This window comes from Anomaloglossus baeobatrachus, chromosome 7 (assembly GCF_048569485.1).
Source record: "Anomaloglossus baeobatrachus isolate aAnoBae1 chromosome 7, aAnoBae1.hap1, whole genome shotgun sequence".
Classification (NCBI taxonomy): Eukaryota; Metazoa; Chordata; class Amphibia; order Anura; family Aromobatidae; genus Anomaloglossus; species Anomaloglossus baeobatrachus.
In genome coordinates, this window is record NC_134359.1 from 258,206,961 (window position 1) to 258,229,181 (window position 22,221).

At 39.8% G+C, this 22,221-nt stretch overlaps 1 protein-coding gene across 4 annotated transcripts in view; it reads right to left on the reverse strand.

The window, feature by feature from the left end:
- PDGFA (platelet derived growth factor subunit A) overlaps positions 1-22,221 on the reverse strand; it is a 59,250-nt gene that overhangs the window by 11,636 nt on the left and 25,393 nt on the right. For all 4 annotated transcript variants that reach the window (XR_012724770.1, XM_075318059.1, XM_075318058.1 and 1 more), the window contains exons 4-5: positions 20,179-20,366; positions 5,677-5,800 (exon numbers count right to left, since the gene is read on the reverse strand). Coding sequence is in view for 3 of the 4 variants with exons in the window: in XM_075318059.1 (XP_075174174.1) it covers positions 5,677-5,800; positions 20,179-20,366 (312 nt within the window). In the remaining variant the exon portion in view is untranslated. The remainder of the gene's footprint in view (positions 1-5,676; positions 5,801-20,178; positions 20,367-22,221) is intronic.

The window sequence follows — 22,221 nt, forward strand, 5'->3', positions numbered from 1 at the left end:
TATATATATATATATATATATATATATATATATATATATATATATATATATATATATATATATATATATATATATATATATATATCCCAATATATTTTATCATCTAAATATCTTGATTATTGTATCATAAAAATGATGTTCACATTGTACTACAATACATTTTTCACTTAAATATGAGCAGTATACTAAATGTTTTTATTTAGTATGTTTTTGTTGAAAACGGTTTTCTGCCACTTACATAGTGTATTACATAGTGTTAAATATAACAAGTGGAAAAACACAGTTTTCAACAAAAACATAGTAAATAACATGTGTGCAGTCTATGAATTTGTTGTAAGAAATAGAATTGCCTCCATCAGATCCTCCTTCGCAGATGACCTCAAATCTGACCTAATAATGTTAAGGCTAGAGAACAACCTCTCTACAGTAACTTGGGTTGGAGGAAAAGCCGTAACCACATTGGCAACATCTCTAACAATTTCCGGCTATAAAGTAATTGCCTCATGCACAGTCAGTTTTGATGAATGGTTGAATTTTTCTATTTCTTTGAGAGCAAGTGAAAAATGTTACTGAAATCTGGTCAATCTGCTGCTATAGGAGACGCAGTGAAATCTTATTCCTTGCGGCAACGCTTTGCTGCTCCATGTCATCCAAATACTTTTCAAAGTTAAACTCCTCATCTGATGAGGATGAAGATATGGCAGCAGTAGCACTGTCAGGCCCAAAGTCCTCTTGTGCCTGACAGTCCTGTAGCCGCTAATCCTAACTGCTACCTCACTCAAAGCTTCTTTTCCTTTAGTAAGCTGTTTATCATCAAGCAGTATACGATGACTTGGGTCCACAAACAGCTGCCAGAAGAATTTTATTTTCTAATAGCTGTGTCTCTCTCCATTTCATTGATGCAGAAAATGTCATCTGCGATTAAACCTCCTCTTTGGGACAGGCAAAATAGCAAGTTCTTCCACTCCCTTATGAAAATGCCAGGAGTTAAATCCTCAGCTTGTAATTTTTTAGTCACAGTAAATGGGTGATTAAGCAATTCCTTCAATTCAGCCGCCTGTGTCCATTGACCTTCATATAAAAGGTTACTTGGGGGTTAACCATATCTATAAGAAACGATTTTAGTTCAAGCAATTGCTCAGTCATTAAATAAGTGCTGCCTCACCGAGTGGCTTGATCAACAATTACCCCTTTCCTAGCATTTCTCTTCAAGATGGAATCAATTTTAGGGGTTCTGGCGGCAATAACCAACTTCCTCACTTTTCCAAACAGATTTTCAGCATGTCCGCCCAGTTTCACACATCCGGCTTTTGCCGGTGTGGCGCACGCCAGTACAGTACGATACAGTACAGTGGCAGTGCCACAACTTCCGGGTCACATGAAAAGCATGTGACTGTCGCTTGTCGCGCTGCCACTGTACTGTATACACTGTACTGGAGTGTGCCGCATCCGCCAAAAAGACGGATGTGTGAAACCGGGGTCCCTCTTGTAGACTAGCTCTTATTGCCAGCTGCGTGTGCACAGCGCATGTGATGAATATGAAAGTGTTTTGAAGCAGCTTCAACAAGATCCTCTAATCCTAAAGTCTAATTTTGCTGTTCTTCTGTTGTAATATCTTTTCCTCAGTTACATGAACAGCACTGTGGCCTTCCATCTCACACATACTAAATCCTAAATGTTCTTCTAGCTGTTGTTCATTACTCTCATTCATCAGTGTAATTGTACTTATGTTTGAAGCATTGTTCATTACAATGGCAAGAACCTGTTCTTTTTTGCGTTCTTAATCTTGCAGAACGTTTTCCACTAAGGCCTGGAGAAACTGGCCGGTGTGATGAGCTTTACTATCTTTTACTGCCAGTGTCTTACTAATAATTTCTTTCTTGTCACAAACATATCGAACATTGATGGCAAAATAGTTCAGTGAAATGCAGTGACTCCGGGCATCCCAGCAAAGGCAATGGGTGACAAGATAGGACATTCAGACACAGCGTTTTGTGAGGATCCTCACACAGAATGAGCATGTCAGTTTGTGTGGTGTTTTACTAATCTGCTTTTGCTATTGAAAGCATTATTTATGAGCTCAAAAACCTTTCAGGTGATGCGGTTTTTTAAAAAGCTGATCTGCTTTTGCAGCTGACAAACGTATCCTCAAAAAACGCTGTGTGTGAATGCAGCCTTAGATCAGGAATAGAACAGACATTTCATAACTTTCCCAAATTCCTATGAAAAAATATTCAGCACATTCTGCATTGCACTACTGTCCCCAATTTATTATATATTTTAGGAGTCGGAGTCGGTGCATTTTAAACCGACTCCACCAAAATGAGCTCCGACTCCACAGCCCTGACAAAGAAAATGAACCCAATCAGAAATTAACATAAAAATACGTAATTACTTACCGGTAATGTGTTTTTTCCGAACCCATGACGGCACCACGAAATAAGGGTGCAGTCATAGGGTGAGGGAAAAATACGTAATTACTTACCGGTAATGTGTTTTTTCCGAACCCATGACGGCACCCATATTTCGTGGTGCCGTCATAGAGTGAGGGGGGAAAAAAAAAAAAAAAAAAAATATCAATATTTGGTGTGACCACCCTTAAATGAGTACCTAAGTATAATCAAAATAGGTGAATGACTATGTTCTTCATATGAAGGTTAGAACAATCAAGATCCAAGCTCTCCAACAAAAGCTGAGAGGTTGTGATAAACATTTTTCATGTCACAGGTCATATACCATAACAAGACTGAGCACAGAAACAAGACAAGGTAGTTCTACTGCATCTGCAAATCATCTCCCAGGGAAAGATTTTAGGCAGACTCTGGTTTCTAGATGTGTTGACCAAACGCTTTTGAAGAAACACTATGAAATGGGCCGTTTTGGAGGACCACGGTCAGCACAGATGAAAGACATACTAGGCTTCCTTCTCTTTGACATCAGAAGATCTCCATCAGCTCAGAGCTGGCAGCTATACTGCTCACCACTTTGGCCAAATCTGGTCAGAAGTGGTCTTCATGGAAAAATTGTGGCTAAAGAGCCACGCCTTTACATGGAAATAAATGCCAAGCAACCCAGCTATGTATGAAAACATATGAACTGGGGTGCAGAAAAAAAAAAAAAAAAAGACAGCAGGTGCCTAAAGGGAACCTGTCACCAGATTTGGGGCCTATAAGCTGCGGCCACCACCAGTGGGCTCTTATAGGTTAGAATGCTGTATATAAGAGCCCAGGCCACTGTGTAGAAAGTAAAAATGACAATAATAAAAGTTTATATAGCGCCAACATATTCCGCAGCACTTTACAATCTGGTGGGGGGGGTTGTATAGACAAATACAAAAACAGAATAGTACATAATTCAACACCTACAGTAGGAATGAGGGCCCTGCTCGGAAGCTTACAATCTATGGGGAAGAAGGGGACACAAGAGGTGAAGAACACTTGTAGATCTGGCCGGTCATCGTTATGCTAGTTTATTGGTGCCTCCTCTTTCGGCCATCTTTGTCTTCCTTCTGAAGCCTGGGTGCACGACGTGTCCTATGTCATGCACATGCGCCAGCGTTGAGGTCCTGCGCAGGCGCACTACAATACCTTAATCTACCGTGCTCAGGGCAAATCAAAGGGAGTCTGCGCAGGACCCAAATGCTGGCTAGTGTGGATGACGTAGTACGCATCATGCACCGCAGCTACAGAAGGAGGACAAAGATGGCCGAGAGAGGAGGCGCCGCACCCAGAGAACAGAGACACCCATTTGACCAGTCTGCACCGAACTGACTGTTTAGGTGAGTATTATAAAGTCATTTTTACATTCTATACAGCGGCCTGGGCTTTTATATACAGCATGTTGGAATGCTGTATATAGGATCTCACTGGTGGTGGCCGAAGGTTATAGTCACCAAGTCAAAAGTGTGAACAATATGGCTGTAGGAAAAGGCAGTTTGTCGCTGAAGAGCACTACAATAATGATGTCTGCATGCAAATGTGAAGCATGGTGAAGGTTGCTTACAAGACTGGAGCTGCGTTTCAGCAAATAGTTTAGAATTGCCAGAATTAATGATGTTCTCAAAGAGAAAAAAAATACAGGCAGACCCTTGTACCGTAATAACATCTGATTGGAGTATGTTTTGGGTCGTTGTCCGGCTGAATAAATCTGGAGCCAAAAAGGTCATTAAGAATCATCTTAAAATGTAAAAGAACAAAAAGTCCTGAAGGGATGACATTGCCACAACAGAGCCCTGATCAAGATATAGTCGTCTACATTCATCATAGATCTGTGGTTAGGTCTACAAGATGTTTGGAACAACCTCCCTGCAGAGTTCCTTGAAGGACTGTGTGCACAAGTGTACCAAAAAGAATGGACGTTTGTGGTAAAAGGGTGGTCACCCCAAATATTAATTAAAAAATGGTGTTCATTGCCTTTGCATTTTTATTTAAATTGATCTTTGCAACCTGTCTTGCAAAGAATTTTTTCTTTGCATTACCCCAAAACCCCATCCCAATGTAATGGTCCATCAAGTTGGATGAATTGAGTGACAATCTTTGCAAACCTCCTCCTATGTGTTTGAGTTTGTGATACTTATTAGTTGAGTTTTACTTGGATTAGAATTTTTTTTATATAATATATTATATTATATTATATTATATTATATTATATTATATTATATTATATTATATTATATATATATATATTTTTTATTATTATTATTATTATTATTATTATTATTATTATTATTATTATTATTATTATTATTATTATTATTATTATTAATAATAAAAGTAATAAAAAAAATAAAACTGCTTTTGCCCCTCCAGAAACATCTTTCTAGTCCATTTATTACATCAGGTATGTAGCTCAGACTAATTTTTAATCAGTGGAGGATGCATTGGAAAGTAAGAAACTTTCTAGGGAGTATTTTTAAAAAAAACAAAAAAAAAAAAAAACAACAACCCCACACCAAAAAGACGAAACACCTAGACAGCTGTGTCAAAGGGTACAAATATTAACATGTCAGAGCAACTTTTCCACAGCTGCATGCTAAAAGGCAAGAGCAATCAGCATTTCTATATAAAAAAAAAAAAAATAAAAAAAATTGTAATTTTGAAGGTTAGAATATTTTTTTTTTTTTTTTAATCCATTAAAAATATTAAAATAATTTTAAGATCTTAGGTTTGCTCTCAGACTTTTTTTTTTTTTTTCTTTTTTTACCTGTAGCCAAAAAAAAGAAAATATACATCCTACAGGTATAGCATGTCAACACTTTGTTGCATGATATCGAGAGGCAGCAAGTGTTAAAGTCTAAAAGGATATCATGTAAAGAACAAGCAAAATCAGTAAAAGTTAGAAAAACGCAAGAAAAAAAAAAAAAAACCAGGAGCTTGGAATCCCTCTGCTAAGCCAGTATGGTGCTTTGAACCCAAAATTTGGTCAAATGCACCATAATGTGTATAGGAGGGAGGGTGTTCTCACTCTTCCCTCTGTGTAAATTGTGGGGTGGAGGGAGGATTGGACATGTTTAAATTCAACATGCCCAATCCGCTGCTTAAGCAGTGGTCTTCACTTAAGAGGCTGTCAATTCACAGTAATAAATCACATGGTGAGCATAAAAATAGAATATAAATATTATAAAAATATCCCTTTGAAGATTTAAAGGAATCAGAAGAGAATTTAAAGGATACTTACCAGTTTCTTCTTCTCGATAATCTGAATTAGAATTTGCTGTACAAGTGCATTCCAGGTGCTCTTCTAATCTCACCAGAACTTCTTTTAATTTGGGCTTTTTCCTTACATATTCTACTTTTGCCACCTTAAAAAAAAAAATAAATAAATAAAATAAAAAAAAAAAAAAAAAAAAAAAAAAAAAAAAAAAAACACCTTTGAAATTAATTGTCCATACCCCAGCCTCATACTGCATGCTATAGCAAACACACAAGACAAAGTTTAAAACCAAATATAAACCCAAAAGACAATGTGCACAATCAATTGAAGTCGAAAATTAGGAACTCTGCAGTGAAACTCGTTGACCACCAGTGGTTGGCAATGACTTGGAGGACAATGAACAGTCAAGGTTTTCAGCTTATAAAAATTTACATATCAAGAATATCCACATACTGACAAGCTATCATGGCGTCCTGAAATATCAGTTTATGTCCAACAATCCCCTTGGATGTGGCAGCTAGGACTTCCTTCACCAATAACCAAGCCGCCACATTCATTAGTGGTCATTAATCTACCTACCATCTAGGCCCAACACATACTGTGGGCGTATGCCACCTATAAAACAGGCCTTCCATGATAATGTGAACTCACTTGCCCTATTCTTAGACTCACTGATAACAAAAAAAATTGTTTTAACTTCCCTAAAAGCCCTATGACATCATTTTGTGATAAGAAAATTGGCAGGGAGGATAAAACAAACCCGAAGCGATGATATACCCCCATTGTTGTGGTTCAAACACTGTAGAATAATATTGACCATGTGCCATGCCAGAATCAGCTTGTAATCTGTAGATAAACATTATCGGAAGAAACATTTTCCTACACAGCTCTGACCACACCAAGAGGACTAAGTAACCATTAGCGAAATGGTGCTAGAGACTGATTAATGCACCAGAAACATTGGGTGACGTAGCGCAACACTACGGAACACCAAATACTTTATTCAGCATGAAAAAGCAAAAAAAAATAAATGAATAAAAAAATTATATATACATAGATATATTATGGAGTAAGCATCTTGATATTGTTTAGAAAAAGTTTCTAGTTTCTGATCTATTCAGGACTTAAGATCCCAATACACTGTAGACAGCCATTTCCGAGTCCTCTAAATAGTAATGCTTGGCCTAGTGTTCCCATGAGCTTCATGAGAAGCTGCCATCTCCTGGAGAACAATAGAATCAGCTACTCGAAATCCAACAGAGGAGTCAGGAGGCCACCCCATACACGTTAGATTGTCAGACAATACCACCAATATCGGCAGGTTCAGCCAACTTTAGACTAGACTAATGTAGATAAGTGTGGTCCACTAATTATGAACACCCTCTTTCCGGAATACAGCTGCTCCTTTGGAGGAAAAGGCTTGGTGTCTAGCGACTGAGCCCACTCAACGCCTAAACAGTGTCTCCCACCATCAAGGTTAAACTCCAGGCAGAAAAGACTCTCGGTTCTTTGTTGAGCTACTGGTCTCACACACCAACCTAATGTGTATTGCCCCCAATTGCTTAAGCTGGATTTCAAGACTCATAATCCTTAGTCCCCATAGGAGATAGCTTTTCTAGGATAAAGTTCTCTAGTACAAAGCGCCACTACAGCGTTTAAGAATTTGGGAGGGGGGGGGGGGGGGGAGCTCCCATAGACTTGCACTGAAAAGTGGCCTGTAGTGGTGGACCTCTTTGCACATTTTTCCATTAGGCCATAGAACTATATAATGCTCATCATTAATGATAAGTTTTTTTTCCTATTGACTAGGTTAAAACATTTGTAAACCTGTAATTTGCAAAAATAGTAAAAATGAACTAGGAAGATGCTCCAATTTCCTTCACTACTAGGTCTAACTTGAAAAAGTGGATGCTTAATTACTGTTCCTAAATTAAAGCTGATGGTACATGTCTCTGAAACATAAAAAGGCCGCCATCTGAGGTTTCTGGGTAATTTCCTCAAGTTCTATATCTTTATATAGGGTGTAATTGTCATTTCTATACAGAAATCCAAACACCCGGCCCCATTCTGCAGTGTGGTCTCCAGAGTTTATATCGCAATACACACATTCATAAGCAAATCAGGGTAGCTTCACATTAAAAGTTAAAAAGTAAAAAAAAGTCCACAATTTAAATTGGACTTCTATTATCATCATCATCATTTATATCTTGTTCTCCTGAGTCATTTTTTTTTTTAACCAGTTCTCCCCATCCAATGAACACATCAGAAAGGTCAGTGATAAAGTTGAGGATAAGAGTAAAGCGGGGTTAGGTTATAAAAATAGACAAAGCACTGTTCAATTCATCATACAAAAATGGAAGGAGTATGGCACAACCACAAAACGACCAAGATATGGTTGTCCACCTAAACAAGGAGAGTGATAATTATAGACGCAACCAAGAAGCCCATGTTCACTCTGGAGGAGTTACAGAGATTCACAGTTCAGGTGAGAGAATTGGTCCACACGACAGCTATTCCTCACATACTCCACAACTCTGGCCTTTATGAAAGTGTGTCAAAAAGATGGCCATTTATGAAACAAGATATAAGTTATGATTGCCAAAAGCCATGTAGGTGACAACTAGCATGTGGAAAGAGGTGCTCTGGTCAGGTGAAACCAAAGTTGACGTTTTTTGGCCCAAAACAAAATGCTATGTGTGACAGAAACCCAACACCACCTCCAGCATCAAACATTGTGGTGGTAGCATCATGCTGTGGGGGATTCTTTTCTTCAGCAGGGACAGAGAAGTTAGCCAGTTGAGGGAAAAAAGGATGGAGCTAAATACAGGGTAATCTTGGAGGAAATCCTCCTAGAAAATGTAAAAAACTGAAACCTGTTGCGTAGCTTCACTTTCCAGCAGGACAACGACCCTAAACATACTGCGGGAGCTAAAAAAAAAAAAAATTGTTTAGATCAAATCATTCATGTGTGTGAATGGCCCAGTCACAGTCCAGACCTAAATCCTATTGAGAATCTATGGTTAGACTAGGAAATTGCGTTTAAAAACGTCTCCATCCAATCCCACTGAGCTAGAGTTGGTTTGAAGAGCAGAATGGTCAAAAGTTTCATCCTCCAGACTTGCAAAGCTGGTGGGGGCATCCCCCAAAAGACTTACAGCAGTAATTGCAGCTAAAAGGTGGTCCTACAAAGTATTGACTCGAGGAAGGGGGGGGGGTAAATGCAACTGCATGTCAAAATTTTCAGATTTAGAGCTTTAAAAGATTTAGAAAACCACTTAAATACTTAAAATGTCCCCCCGCTACTTTCAGACCGCTCCTCTCTGCCAATCCCTTCACTGGCTTCCCATTGCCCAATGATTCCAGTTCAAAACCCTATCTATGACCTACAAAGCCATCCACAACCTCTCTCTTCCATACATCTGTGACCTAGTCTCCCTGCACTTACCTGCACGTAACCTTTGATCCTCACAAGATCTACTTCTCTGTTCCTCTCATTTAACCAACAATGCCATCCAAGACTTCTCTCGTGCCTTCCCCATACTTTGGAATGCTCTACCACAACATATACTCATGCCCCCCCTGACAAGCTTCAAAAAGAACCTGAAGACCCACCTCTTCTGACAAGCCTACAGCCCGCTGTAACTCTCAGTCCGCTATGGCACTGCACAACCATCTCTACCCTCACCTACTGTATCTTCACCCAACCCTTGTAGACTGAGCCCTTGGGGGCAGGGTCCTCTCCTCCTGTATGGGTCTGTGATTTGTTTTGATTATGATTATTGTACTTGTCCATACTACGTATACCCATTTTCCCATGTAAAGTGCTATGGAATAAAAATATTAATTAATTATTAGCTACTTAGTGTTAGCATACCAAATAAAATCCCTATATAATACATTCAATTTGTGGGTGTAATGTGGGAAAAAAAAAAATGTGGAAAAGATCATGGGTATAAATACTTTCAAAAGGCACTGTATATTAGAGGATATAATTGAAGATATTGAACACTCAGCATTCAATCACTGCCTTTTTTGTCTACAGGACATTGAGCCTACATTCATTAGCCCTGCAAACAAAAAGTCTTATAGCCAGACAGTAATACGAAAGGGGGAAAAAAAACCCCACAAAACTTGAGGCATTTTTCAGGGCTGTCAGATTTCCATTGAACAAGTCAAAAGCTGTATGTGACAAGTACGAATGTCTTGCAAGAAGGTTAACTTTGGGTCGAAGTAATACGTTTTAGCTTCTTTTATCGTGAGCTCCCTCTGTTAATGCTTTTCAAGATGCTGGGTAAATTTGACTCATCCGGCATGAAAGAACGTCTAATCTGCAAAAACCCTCGAAGATCAAATGATTAAGACCTAAGAGTGAAGATACAGACAGCAAATCTCTAATTATTGTGTCGGAATTAGACAGCAGATCTAGGAAAGTCCCTCTTCTCCAATGTGGTCTTTTTGCATAGAGATGAAAAAAAATAAAAAATGTACAGTTGCAAAAATTCACCATCATCATTTAGAAGTAGCTTAGTATTACAAGCCGTTAATCTCTCTAAGGACCGTTATTCTCCAACGCAGTTCAAGACAAACCCATGACTCATCTTTTTTTACTTAACGGCCAAGATCAACCGATCACCATAAAAGGTGAAGTCTTGGAAGCTTCCTAATATTTAATGCTTGATTTTGAAGATCGGCCCTTTTTTTTTTCCCCCTCGAGACTTCTGAAATCAATTTATTCTTTATCTTTTTACATTCTTTTACTCAGAGCTAAAAGAGAAAAAGGATCTGGAAACAGAAATATGTACACACAGCCTTTTCAACCATACTTAAGTATTTGTCAAGAGGAGAAAAGACGAAGAAAACTACAATGTCCAGCTGATAAATACAGCTGCTAACCTACCGTGCCCTCTTGTGTACTCTCTAACCTCATCCAAATACCAATAGATAAAGCCCTTTTGTAGAAAGTTAGTCTGTTGTTGGTAACTGAGGGTAGCGGGATGGGCATAACAATATCAACACAGGAGATCTAGAGGGCTTCTTTGTGTGGCTTCTTTTGACAGTTCCATTTTCTTTTACAAGTTATCTTTTTTTACCATTTTGTTCAGCCAAGGACGGGGAATGAAGAAAGCTACTCAGACCTTCTACCATAGTGTCTATACATGTCCGGTTACTCATTTCTTACTTGGGTGCAAAGGAGACATCCAGAATTTCAAGATAGAAGATTAACAAAAGATACAAAAAGTTGGACAAGATTTCAACACAGATCTAAAAAAAAAAAAAGTTGGATAAAACATTTGTCGAATTAGCTAAAACAGTCATCAAGAAAGACTGAAAGCCTCATTCTGCCGGCTTCGAAACAATACGGCGCTTTGACTTCAGCTTCTATTGCAAAAAGCCATGATGTTGCAAGAGGTCATGCAACGTCAACTCACTATAAAAATATGGAAGTACAGCCAGCTTAGTTGGCAGCAGCCAATTGCTTAAAAGGGAACCTGTCACCAGTTTTGGGGCCTATAAACTGTGGCCACCATCACTGGGCTCTTATATACAGCATTCTAACATATTGTATAAAAGACCGCAGGTCGTGCTGTAGAACATTATATAAAAAAAAAAAAAACACAAAACAAAAACAAAAACAACAACCACCACCAACCACAACCACAACCAAAAACAACAACAACCACACACTAATACTCACCTAGAAGGTCGCTCTGGTGCACAACAGTCAGATGGGTAGCGCCGTTCTCCGGGACCGGCGCCTCCTCTTTCGGCCATTTTGCTCTTCCTTCTTCTGAAGCTGGCGTGCATGACACGCCCTACGTCATACACACTCGCCGGCATTGAGGTCCTGCGCAGGCGTATTTTGATCTGCCTTGCTCAGGGCAAATCAAAGTATTTTAGTGCGCCTGCACAGTACCTAAATACCGGCCTGTGTGTATGACCTAGAACGAGTCATGCATGCCGACTTCAGAAGGAGGAAGAGCAAGATGGTCGATAGAGGAGGTGCCGGTCCTGGAGAACAGCGCCACCCATCCGACTGTTGTGCACCGGAGCGACCTTCTAGGTGAGTATTAAAGTGTTTATGTTCTACAGCGCGACCTGCGCTCTTATATACAGCATTCTAAGATGTTGTATATAAGAGCCCAGTGATGGTGGCTGCAGTTTATAGGCACAAAGACTGGTGACGGGTTCCCTCTAAAATTACACAGTCGAGCGACCATTAAAAATTAGAGATTAGGAAGTGGAGTTAGATAATCAGAAGTTATTACAAGAGGAAACAAGCAACTCATAGTATAATCATTTTATGTATGGCATCGCTACCACCACACAGTTCTCACGAGATTAATTCAGATTATGGTGCATCTCAAATCCTGTAATCAAGCTTCTTCGCTTGGCTGAGAAAGACATTCATTCATTTATATACCATGTAACATAGGGAACAAGCCAAATATCAGAATCATAATATGCATGTAATTTGATCACCTTTACGTAAAGGGGGTTGTCTGCAGATTTGTTGTTTTAAACCAGTCACTGACTGCAGACTTGTGAACCCTCACATTGCGCACATCGTGTGCTGCAAGGATTCTCTAGAATCAGCCACATGTATGCAGAGCTACGAGGGGAGTGGTCCATGAACAACTCTTCATGCATTGTAAAAAAAAAAAAAAAAAAAAAAAAAAAAAAAAAAAAAAAAGACAGTCACTTGACAGATTAACAAAAACACTTGTTCGTAAGGTGAAACGATCATTTGACTTTCCCTAAATAAGAATTTGGATATACTAACCAGAGTGAATATTAATATATATGAGACTCCCTTCAACTGTGACATTATTGACCCTCATTTAGCATCCCCAGATCATCACCGATCCTCCACCAAATTTCACAGGGGGTGCAAGATACTGTGGCTTGTACGCCTCTCCAGGTCTCCATCTAACCATTAGACGACCAAGGTGTTGCGCAAAGCTGAAAATTAGACTCAGAGAAGATTACCTTACTCTAGAAATTGGGCAGATTAAAACTTTGCGAAGGACGTATGAATCAAGCCGCATACAAGATTATCTTGGAAAAACAGTTGCTTCCTTCTGCTCAGGCAATGCTCCCCAACTCTGAGGACTGTTTTTTCGAAAAGTTCAATGCACCATACCACAAAGCTAGGTCAATCAATGTGTGGCTGAAGGACCAGCACATCAAAGCCCTGTCATGGCCAGCCCAATCTCCAGACCTGAACCCCATTGAAAACCTCTGGAATGTAATCAAGAGGAAGATGGATAGTCACAAGCCATGAAACAAAGAAGAACTGCTTACATGTTTGCTTTTGGGTGACCTTATGCCACTTCTGGTGCAGTGTGATAGACTGGTGGAAAGCATGCCAAGATGCATGAAAGCTGAGATTAAAAATCATGGTTATTCCACAAAATATTAATTTCTGAACTCTTCCTGAGTTAAAGCATTAGTATTGTTTCTAAATTATTAAACAACTTGTTTTCTTTGCATTAATTGATGTCTGAAAGCAATGCATTTTTTTGTTATTTTGATAATTTCTCATTTTCAGAAAATACAAAATTTCTCGTTGGAAATTCAGAGACGTTGTCAGTAGTTATAGAATAAAAGAACAATTTACATTTTACTCAAAAATATACCTATAAAGATAAAAATCAGAAAAACTGAAAATGGAAGTGGTCTCTTAATTTTTGCCAGAACTATATATAATGTATGTATATACCGTATTTTTCGGACTATAAGACGCACCGGACCATAAGACGCACCCTGGTTTTAGAGAAGGAAAATAGGAAAATAAAAATTTTAAGCAAAAAATGTGGTCATGACACACTGTTATGGGACGAGGATCTGCTGCTGACACTATTATGGGGGTAATATCCCCAAATTCTCTACTAAAAAGGCACCCCATCCTGGTAATTATCCTCCTGGCTTGCGTATATATTTATGTCCCTCATCCTGGTATAGCCCCATCTTGCTATATACTGCATCCTGGTATGTGCTTTCATCCTGCTATATACGCCATCATCCTGCTCATATACCCCCATCATCCTGCTCATATACCCCCATCATCCTGCTATATGCCATCATCCTGCTATATGCCATCATCCTGTTCATATACCCCCATCATCCTGCTATATGCCATCATCCTGTTCATATACCCCCATCATCCTGCTATATGGCATCATCCTGTTCATATACTCCCATCATCCTGGTATATAGCCCCATCCTGCTCATATACCCACATCATCCTGCTATATGCCATCATCTTGTTTATATACCCCCCATCATCATGCTCATATACCCCCATCCTGCGGCACACACAAAAAAATATATTATATTATATATATATATATATATATATATATATATATATATATATATTTAATATATTATATATAATATAAATATATATATATATTATATATATATATATCAAAGTTGAATTGAGTCTCATCGCAAAATGACTGTTCAAATCAAGCACCTTCCCACTTATTACTTGTCCGCCATCCATCTTCAACCTCCTCTGTCAATAAAGGAATAAGGGTGAAGATAACTGGAAAACAAGTAGGTGGAAGTGTGATGCCCTGGAGAATCCAGGTAGTCACAAATAGGCCCCTGCATTACCTCTTCACACTCTTAGGAGACATTCAGCCAACCATTAAACCCTAGTCACCCACTTAGGGACAGATAGAGTTTGAAGTTCAAGTTGAGAGGAGCTGGGGCAAGGTGTAGTCCCAGCAGCAGGAGGGAGAGTTCAAGTTGAACGGTGCCAGGGTTGGAGCCCTGGTACCACTGGCTAGGAGGCAGACTGTGGTCTCAGTCAGCAGGAGACGGGAAGACTGCTCGGTGGAACCGAGGTGAACCAGGCCAGGATTGTAGCCCAATGGTACCGACACGGGGAACCGACCCGGAAACCGTAGCACAAAGTGGGGTACTCTGACCCTGAAGCCAGAATCGACTGGAGCTGGTTAATTAACCGATTGAGGCCAGGACTAGAGGTTCTGTCCCCCCCAAAGTCCCTCATAAAAGACAACAGCCCACTGATTGGGGATAAGCGGTCACCGCCAAGGCCCATAGATCCCACGGGCCAGCGTCTGCGGGCACGGCTCCTTAAGCCACATCCAGCCGGGAGCGGACTCCTACGTTTTATACTGGGAAATCACTTCTACTAAAAAACAGTGCAGGGAGAGGATAGAGACCACCAGCCGGGTGGGGGACCCAGAGTACGGCCGTCCGTGGCACCGGCCACCACCACCTTGGTTTACCAGAGACTTGTGTGTGTTTGTTTCCAACAGTGAGTACACCAACACCCCTGCGGTCGTCATTTTCCCCCTGAATTGGAGCAAATCGGGTCCCGGGGTCACCATCCCTGCCCATGGAGGGGTTAACAGCTTGCTGCACAACATCTCCCCCGGGTGGCCCATAACAGCAGCGGTGGTGTCCCACTTCACCACACACCGTGGGTGGCGTCACGAACTCACAACGTACATATACGTCCATCCCCCTTTTCACTCGGCGTGTCCGTGAAGCCCCCGGAGACCCTCGAGCCACCAACACCCCTGAAGGTCCGGACTCGAGCAGCGCCGGCTGCTGGCACGGGGCGGCACTGAAGGGTACATTGAACTCTTTGAACAGTCATTCTGTGCCGTCAGACTCTCGGTAAAAGATGGGCTGACTTCTATCAGTATACTACATAGAATGGGACTCGCAAGATGTTGCTAAAATTTTGGAAGCAAGCTAAACGAATTAATAAAAACATAAATAATAAAAAATAATATATACATACATACATACATACATATCTATCTCTCTATATCTATCCATCTTCAGCATTACTGTTACCTCCATGGTCAGTTGGAGAGAAAAAAAAAACAAAAAAAAAACAAAACCATTACAGATCACAGCCAGTTGGACCATCCACGTTCCAGACTTCACTACTCAGTGAGGTCATTACATGAACAGATTTGACTACAATTATACCCTAGATCACATAGATCACAATACACCTTCTTATTCCTGTAGGGCCATCTATTCAAATTCCAGATGTGGATGATCTCTTGAGCCTTCAGTCCCTTGAAACTACTTAACCCATATATTATGAAAAACTTTACAACATACATTACCTATTAACCTGAAAGAACCTGCTTAAACTTTTTACTCGAAGAGTAACTGAAACATCTCGTAAGGGGGCAAATAATTAGTGCTATACTCCGAAACCATAACTATTTCACTATGTTAACATCAAAGAACCAAGAAAAAAAAAAAAAAAAAAAAAAAAAAAAAAGTTTCTTTAGGTATGGTTTCAAAAACTTATAAAAAAATCAAGCCCATAGTGTCCATATCCTAGGTTAGGTTTTTCTCAACAGACGGCCATAAAAACAGCATAGAATCACCAATATTTTGCATTAGAAAAGTTGTGATTTCGAAAAATAAAATAATTGGGATCTAACCAAAAATAAAATGTATTACAATACATCAGACCTATGCAAGGACATTGTACATCTACAAGAAAATCACTCACCGACCCGATAAATACAAGCTGCCTTCAAAAAGATTCAAATACTGAATTCATGTCGGGTTCTAGAACCCACATCTACATACCAAGCCACCATCAGAGGTCCAAGTTCCAAGAACAAGGCAACTATTTCAGAAACCAAAAATATTCCTTTCTGAAGTTAATCATAACCCATGCTTTACTATTCATGAATGCACAATATGATGTGGTATCCTGACTCTATTAGACCCAACTGATGTGGAAAATGATGCAGCACCATAAATATAATTCATAACATCTCAAACATTAATCATCTCCAGCAAACATCCAGAAGGAAATCTGCATCAAAAGAGCAAGTCTGGCATCATCTCTTTCATTAGATGCGGGGAGTCACAGACAGGGCATTTATGAAATGAATCATTGCTATGTGAGGTGGTGGGTCGGGCAAGAACATGAAGAACGAGGGAAATATTCAGGAGACAGTAGGAAAGGTCAATAAGCTAAATTTGGGTGGCATGTAGACTATTTGTGGGAGTGGATTAGGAAGCACAAACACATTTTTAATCAGTATAACATAACATTTGGTGCTACCGCAGAGAACTTGGATATTAACGTAAAAGCCCTTACAAGTAAAAACATAAGAGCCAAAACATGGTTTACACTTTACCATTAGTTCTTGTTGTATAGGAGTGTGTAGTACATGTACAACAAAAAACAAAACTTAATGAAGAGAGTACATTACGTCAGCTCATCATGTATTCCCATAAGCCTGATGTCACAGATGTGTCATGGCCTGTCAGAGTTATCACGGTCACCTGACAATTTAGTGGCAGCAAGTGCTAGAGGATCACAGAGATTGGAAACGCGTGTTATCTGGCAGTTCTCGGTTTCTAGGAGCCTGGGAAACTGTCAGTACTTCATAGCCGTTGGTATCCTCTGACTTCCTTTATTAACCTTACCCCTGGGTCGTTTGGGTGCGGTTTATAATTTGTTCCTTACTGAGCTCTGGAGAGGTTGTCTTCTGGTGCTTGAGACTTGTGGTTGCTGCTGCTCAGAGAAGCGTTTTGTCTTTTGCCATCTACCAGGGCTCTGGTGAATGCTGTTGCGTTTCCCGTGTCTTCCTTTGGATTTAGTGGGGCTGACGAAGAGTTTATCCCACCCGTTCCCTATTTAGGGCCCAGCACTTGGGATACCTAGGGTCAGGTGTCCAGCTCAGCGCATAGGTGAGGAACCTATCTAGGGTGGTGAGGGACCAGCTGTAGGTGGTTATCAGGGGTCACCACTTCCCCCTTTCCCTAGCTATGTGTTGTCCTATACTGGTGGTATAGCATCTCTCCCCTGCTGCGACACCTGACATCTATGGCTCACTAATATGACCACCATGTCAATATTTTTGCCCTAAAAAAAGTCAGTCAATTCTGCACAAAATATTCGACATAGATGATCGATCGGAACTGTACACCAAATCCATGGACATATTCAAAGCAACTAGAATGGAGACCACAAAATGACCATCCCTGGTTTAAGACACAAAATTACTTCCTTCCTGGTTTAGAAGCCCACTAGTGGTATTCTACAGTAGGTAGCACTCCAAAAAACAAAGTCTTATCAAGTGGATATTCCCTTTAAAAAAATTGTACTTTCTGCAATGGTCCTTTGAATTTATTTCCTAAACTGTCCAAGGACATAAGTTATTTTAAGTTACTGAGCCACTCTATAATTACACTTTGAAGAAGAAAAGGTAAGGTTGCCAACTTGATGTGAAAGATGCAGCCAGATGCCCTTGTGGGAACAGTCTGCGTTATCATTTATTGATCTTTGGATGTGCCTGTGTACTCAGCCAACATTTATTTCTATGATCTCAGTACCGTGTCATTATAAAGGCCTCTATTTTAATAGAAAAAGGAAGTCTTGATAAAACTAGACATTGTGCAAACAGCCGAGAAAATTTAAAACATTCCAGGCAAAAATGGAGCGACCCAATAGTATGTAACACTTTCCACCACATCCTGCGTGACTCTCCGGTACAATTTACTAAGTGACGCCACACAAAAGCCCTTCAAGTCCCAAGTCCAGAATTAGAAAAAAAAAAAAACAAAAAAAAAAAAAACTACTTGTCAACGGCATAAAGCCCCAAGAAAGAGGCGGGTGTTGCGGTGTACACTGTGCTCCTTTGTCTACATTGGGAGGTGAAGGGGTGAGCTTCCAGTTTCAAGTATTAAACACCCTTTCTCCTAACATGCTCTTTGACCTTCTGTCCTTTAACTTCAGTCAGATAAATTAGCTGGAGTTTGCTCCAACGTTAAATATCTTCTATACCACACAGGCATAAAATTGTTATTGGGATTTTGTAATTTTCCAAGTTAAAAAAAAAAGTCAATTCGCGAAAAGAAAAACCCAAACATAGGATCAAACAATACAAAGCTAACAGTAGTAACATCTAGTAGAGTACAACCTACTAGTATGCATTGGATATGCGTTTTGTAATGCTGACTAATCTGTCAAAAGCACATAGCTACCAATGACATCTACATTTTCCTGTCCTTTATATAGCTCCAGTATATTCCACAAGCCCCATTAGTCCTTTCCCCACAGGTCTCACAATTCACACACTATAGAGCTAGTTTCATAGGAAACCGGTTAACTCAAGCATGTTCAAGTCCAGTCGTAGGAAAGAAAAAAACCCACATGCAACATTACATACCATCCCCATGCTAATGGTTAACCCTGGCTAGGTTCAAAACAATGGGCAATGTCAGCACGCCAGTAAAGAAGAAGAAAAAAAAGACTCACGAGACCGGGTTGAATGGAGAGGAGGTCGATCATGCACACTGCCTCTCTATGCATTTTAATAAGAGTGGCAAAGATCAGCAAGTGCTGCGCTCTGCAATCTCCGGCGCTGCCATTAAGAATGAATGGAGCAATAGTGGCATGATTGACCTTCGTTCCATTCAGCCAGGGCACTTCAGCTACGCCAGCATGCATCTCTTGAGATTAAGTTGGTCACATATGGATCCACTACACAATCCAGTATATCAAACATCAACGAAGAATAGAAAAAGTAATCAGATTGGTCCACAAAAGGATTCTCTAGACCGGTATTTCTTAACTCCGGTCTTAAAGGGTTCCCCCTCCCCCCAAAAGGTCATGATTGAATCTGTGGCAATGCGTGATGCCTTGCTAAATCAATCAATCATTCTATCAACTGTATAATACTCAGGAATTCCTGAAAATATGACTAGAGTTGAGCGAGTACAAATAGTTAACTAGTACTGTCTTCTACTCGCGTATTCATTTAGAATATCATGTGCTAGGCAAGTCAAGGGGAAAATAATGGCAAAGTAACTAGTAACCCGAATTCCGCACTATCTGCTACTCGCACGAGTAGGAAGGCATTTGGGTTACTCGTTACTTTGCCAGTTTTTCCCCATTGACTTGCACTGCACACGCTATACAGAACGAATACGCGAGTAGTAGACAGTACTAGTTATGAGTATAGCGAGTGTGAATAGTTAGGTTATAGCTCAACTCTAAATATGACCTATTGGAGGAGTCTTGAGTACTGAAATTGAGTAATGCTGCTTTAGACCAAGAATCTAGAACAAGCGCCAAAAGTCAAACAGAAGACAACCCCAACGGAGAGGAAATTGAGAAATACTGCTTTAGACCAAGAATCTAAAATGAGCACCAAAATTCAAACAGAAGACAATGCTAACTGAGAGGAAATTGAGAAATATTGATTTAGACCAAGACTGACTTTTGGAGCTCCTTCTTAAGGGAAGACAACCGTATCAGAGAGGACTTTGGAGCCAACCACTTAGGTTTTGAGTACAACTAGACCAAAGTAATGCCAACATCATGAAGACAACAAAAAGGGTACGTTAACTCAGAATATTTTAAATATTCTACAAAAAAAAAATAAAAATGTCAAGCTTGTACAGGGACCATCAATCCATGACTGGATTTGTACCAATACCATAGACAAAAGTTGACCAAGGCCACGTCAAGAAAGATGTAGATGACAATCTGCTTACCTTGACACTCCGGTGGTGTATTCTTGATGGTTGGCATTTAACACTGCTGGTATTACAGCAGCCTGTGCAACGTTTCACCTCCACACATGGTGGCCATATCAGAAAGTTTGCAGATGTTGGGTCAATTTGGCTACGAGGTATCTCGTAAATAACAGTCCTTGTTTTGCAGACTGCAGGGACAGCTTCCTCTGTAAAAACAAAAAAAAAAAAAAAAAAATATATTGGGTTGGTTTTTTGCATTTAGAGTTAGAGTTAAATTTAACCCACTACCACCCCTCCCCCTTCCCCCAAAAAATAAAATATTTCAAATTGCAGCAGTCTACAGCCACATTTTTAGGTTATTTGCACTTTTAGCAACCAGCATACAACTTGAGTATAACACAAAGATATGACTCAGCAAAACACCTCCTGCAAGCCCAGTCATACAATCTGTCACCTATGTCTTGCTAAATATATACTCTCAGCAAGTGTGAAAGTTAAGTCTATGTTCACCGAGAATTCATTCTTCCTGAATCATCCAAGGCCATCTCTCCAGACAACATCCACAGTGAATCGTTGCTCGAAGAAATGAAAACAGACAATTAGGCTATGTGCGCACAGTGCGTTTTTGGCCTCAAAACTGCATGACTTTGCTTCCCCAGTAAAGTCTATGAGTTTTCATTTTTGCTGTCCGCACACATCTGTTTTTTTTTACCTGCGTTTTTGAGTTTAAAAAAAAAAAAAAAAAAAAAAAAAAATAGACGTCAGTTCTTTCCTGCGTTTTCCCCCCATGCAATGCATTGGAAAAACGCAGCAAAACGCAGAGATCAAAAATGCAGCAAAACGCAGCCAAAAACGCACCAAATCGCGGCAAAAACGCATGCGTTTTTTGATGAGTTTTTTCGACGCAGGTGCGTTTTTAGCGGCCAAAAACGCACAAAAACGCAGCGTCAAAAAGACGCTGTGTGCGAACCTAGCCTTAGGTTCCGCAATAAATACTTTTGAAGGGCAGAGCTGCCATATAGCTCCAATAGTTACACGTGGGCGTTCATATTGTCAATCAAGAGTAATATCTAGCCAACATACTTACAAGAGACGGGCCGCAGAAAAAAAAAAAAAAAAAAAAAAAAAAAAATCCATAAAAATATAAACTGCTGCATAACATTACAAAAATAAAATATGACGGAATGTTTGGAATTTGAGCTAACAACAGGAACGGTCTTAAAAATTACTATGTTGTTTGATCTCCATCCACTTAAGAGGAATAGAGACGGTCATATATGTCACTAGTTAGTCTACAAAGTGTTGTCAGTTTTTCCTAGAATGCCTACAATTCCAAGCACTGGGTAAGACATTAGTTACGGTAAATTATCGAGGAGGCAGAAGAGTTCATTGAGAGGCAGAAGTGGCGCCTGTAAGGTCTATTAGTTTGCGCACTTGCCCTGAGCAGGGCAGATCAAAGTATTGTAGTGCGTGTGCGCAGGACCTAAATGCCGGCTGGTGGGCATGATGTAGGACACATCATGCACACAGGCTTCAGAAGGAGGAGGACAAAGATGGCCGAAAGGGGCGCCGCCGGACCCGAAGAACAGAGACACACACTGCCCCTTAGGTGAGTATTATAAAAAGTGATTCTTAGTTCTACACAGCGGCCTAGACACACACACACATATATAAAATTGTGTGTGTGTGTGTGTGTGTGTGTCATATATATATTATATATATATATATATATATATATATATATATATATATATATATATATATATATATATATATATATATATATATATATATATAATTATTATATTATAAATATAATATAATATAATATATTATATTATATATATGCACACACACACACACACACACACACACACACACACACACACTATATAAGAGCTGACTGGTGGTGGCCGCAGCTTATAGTCGCCAAATCTGGTGACAGGTTCGCTTTAAATACTTACATTGACTATGGCCTTAAAGGGAATCTGTCAGCAGGTTTTTGCTGTGAAAGCTGAAGACCGCATACTGTAAGGGTTAACACAGGATTCAGGGATCCTC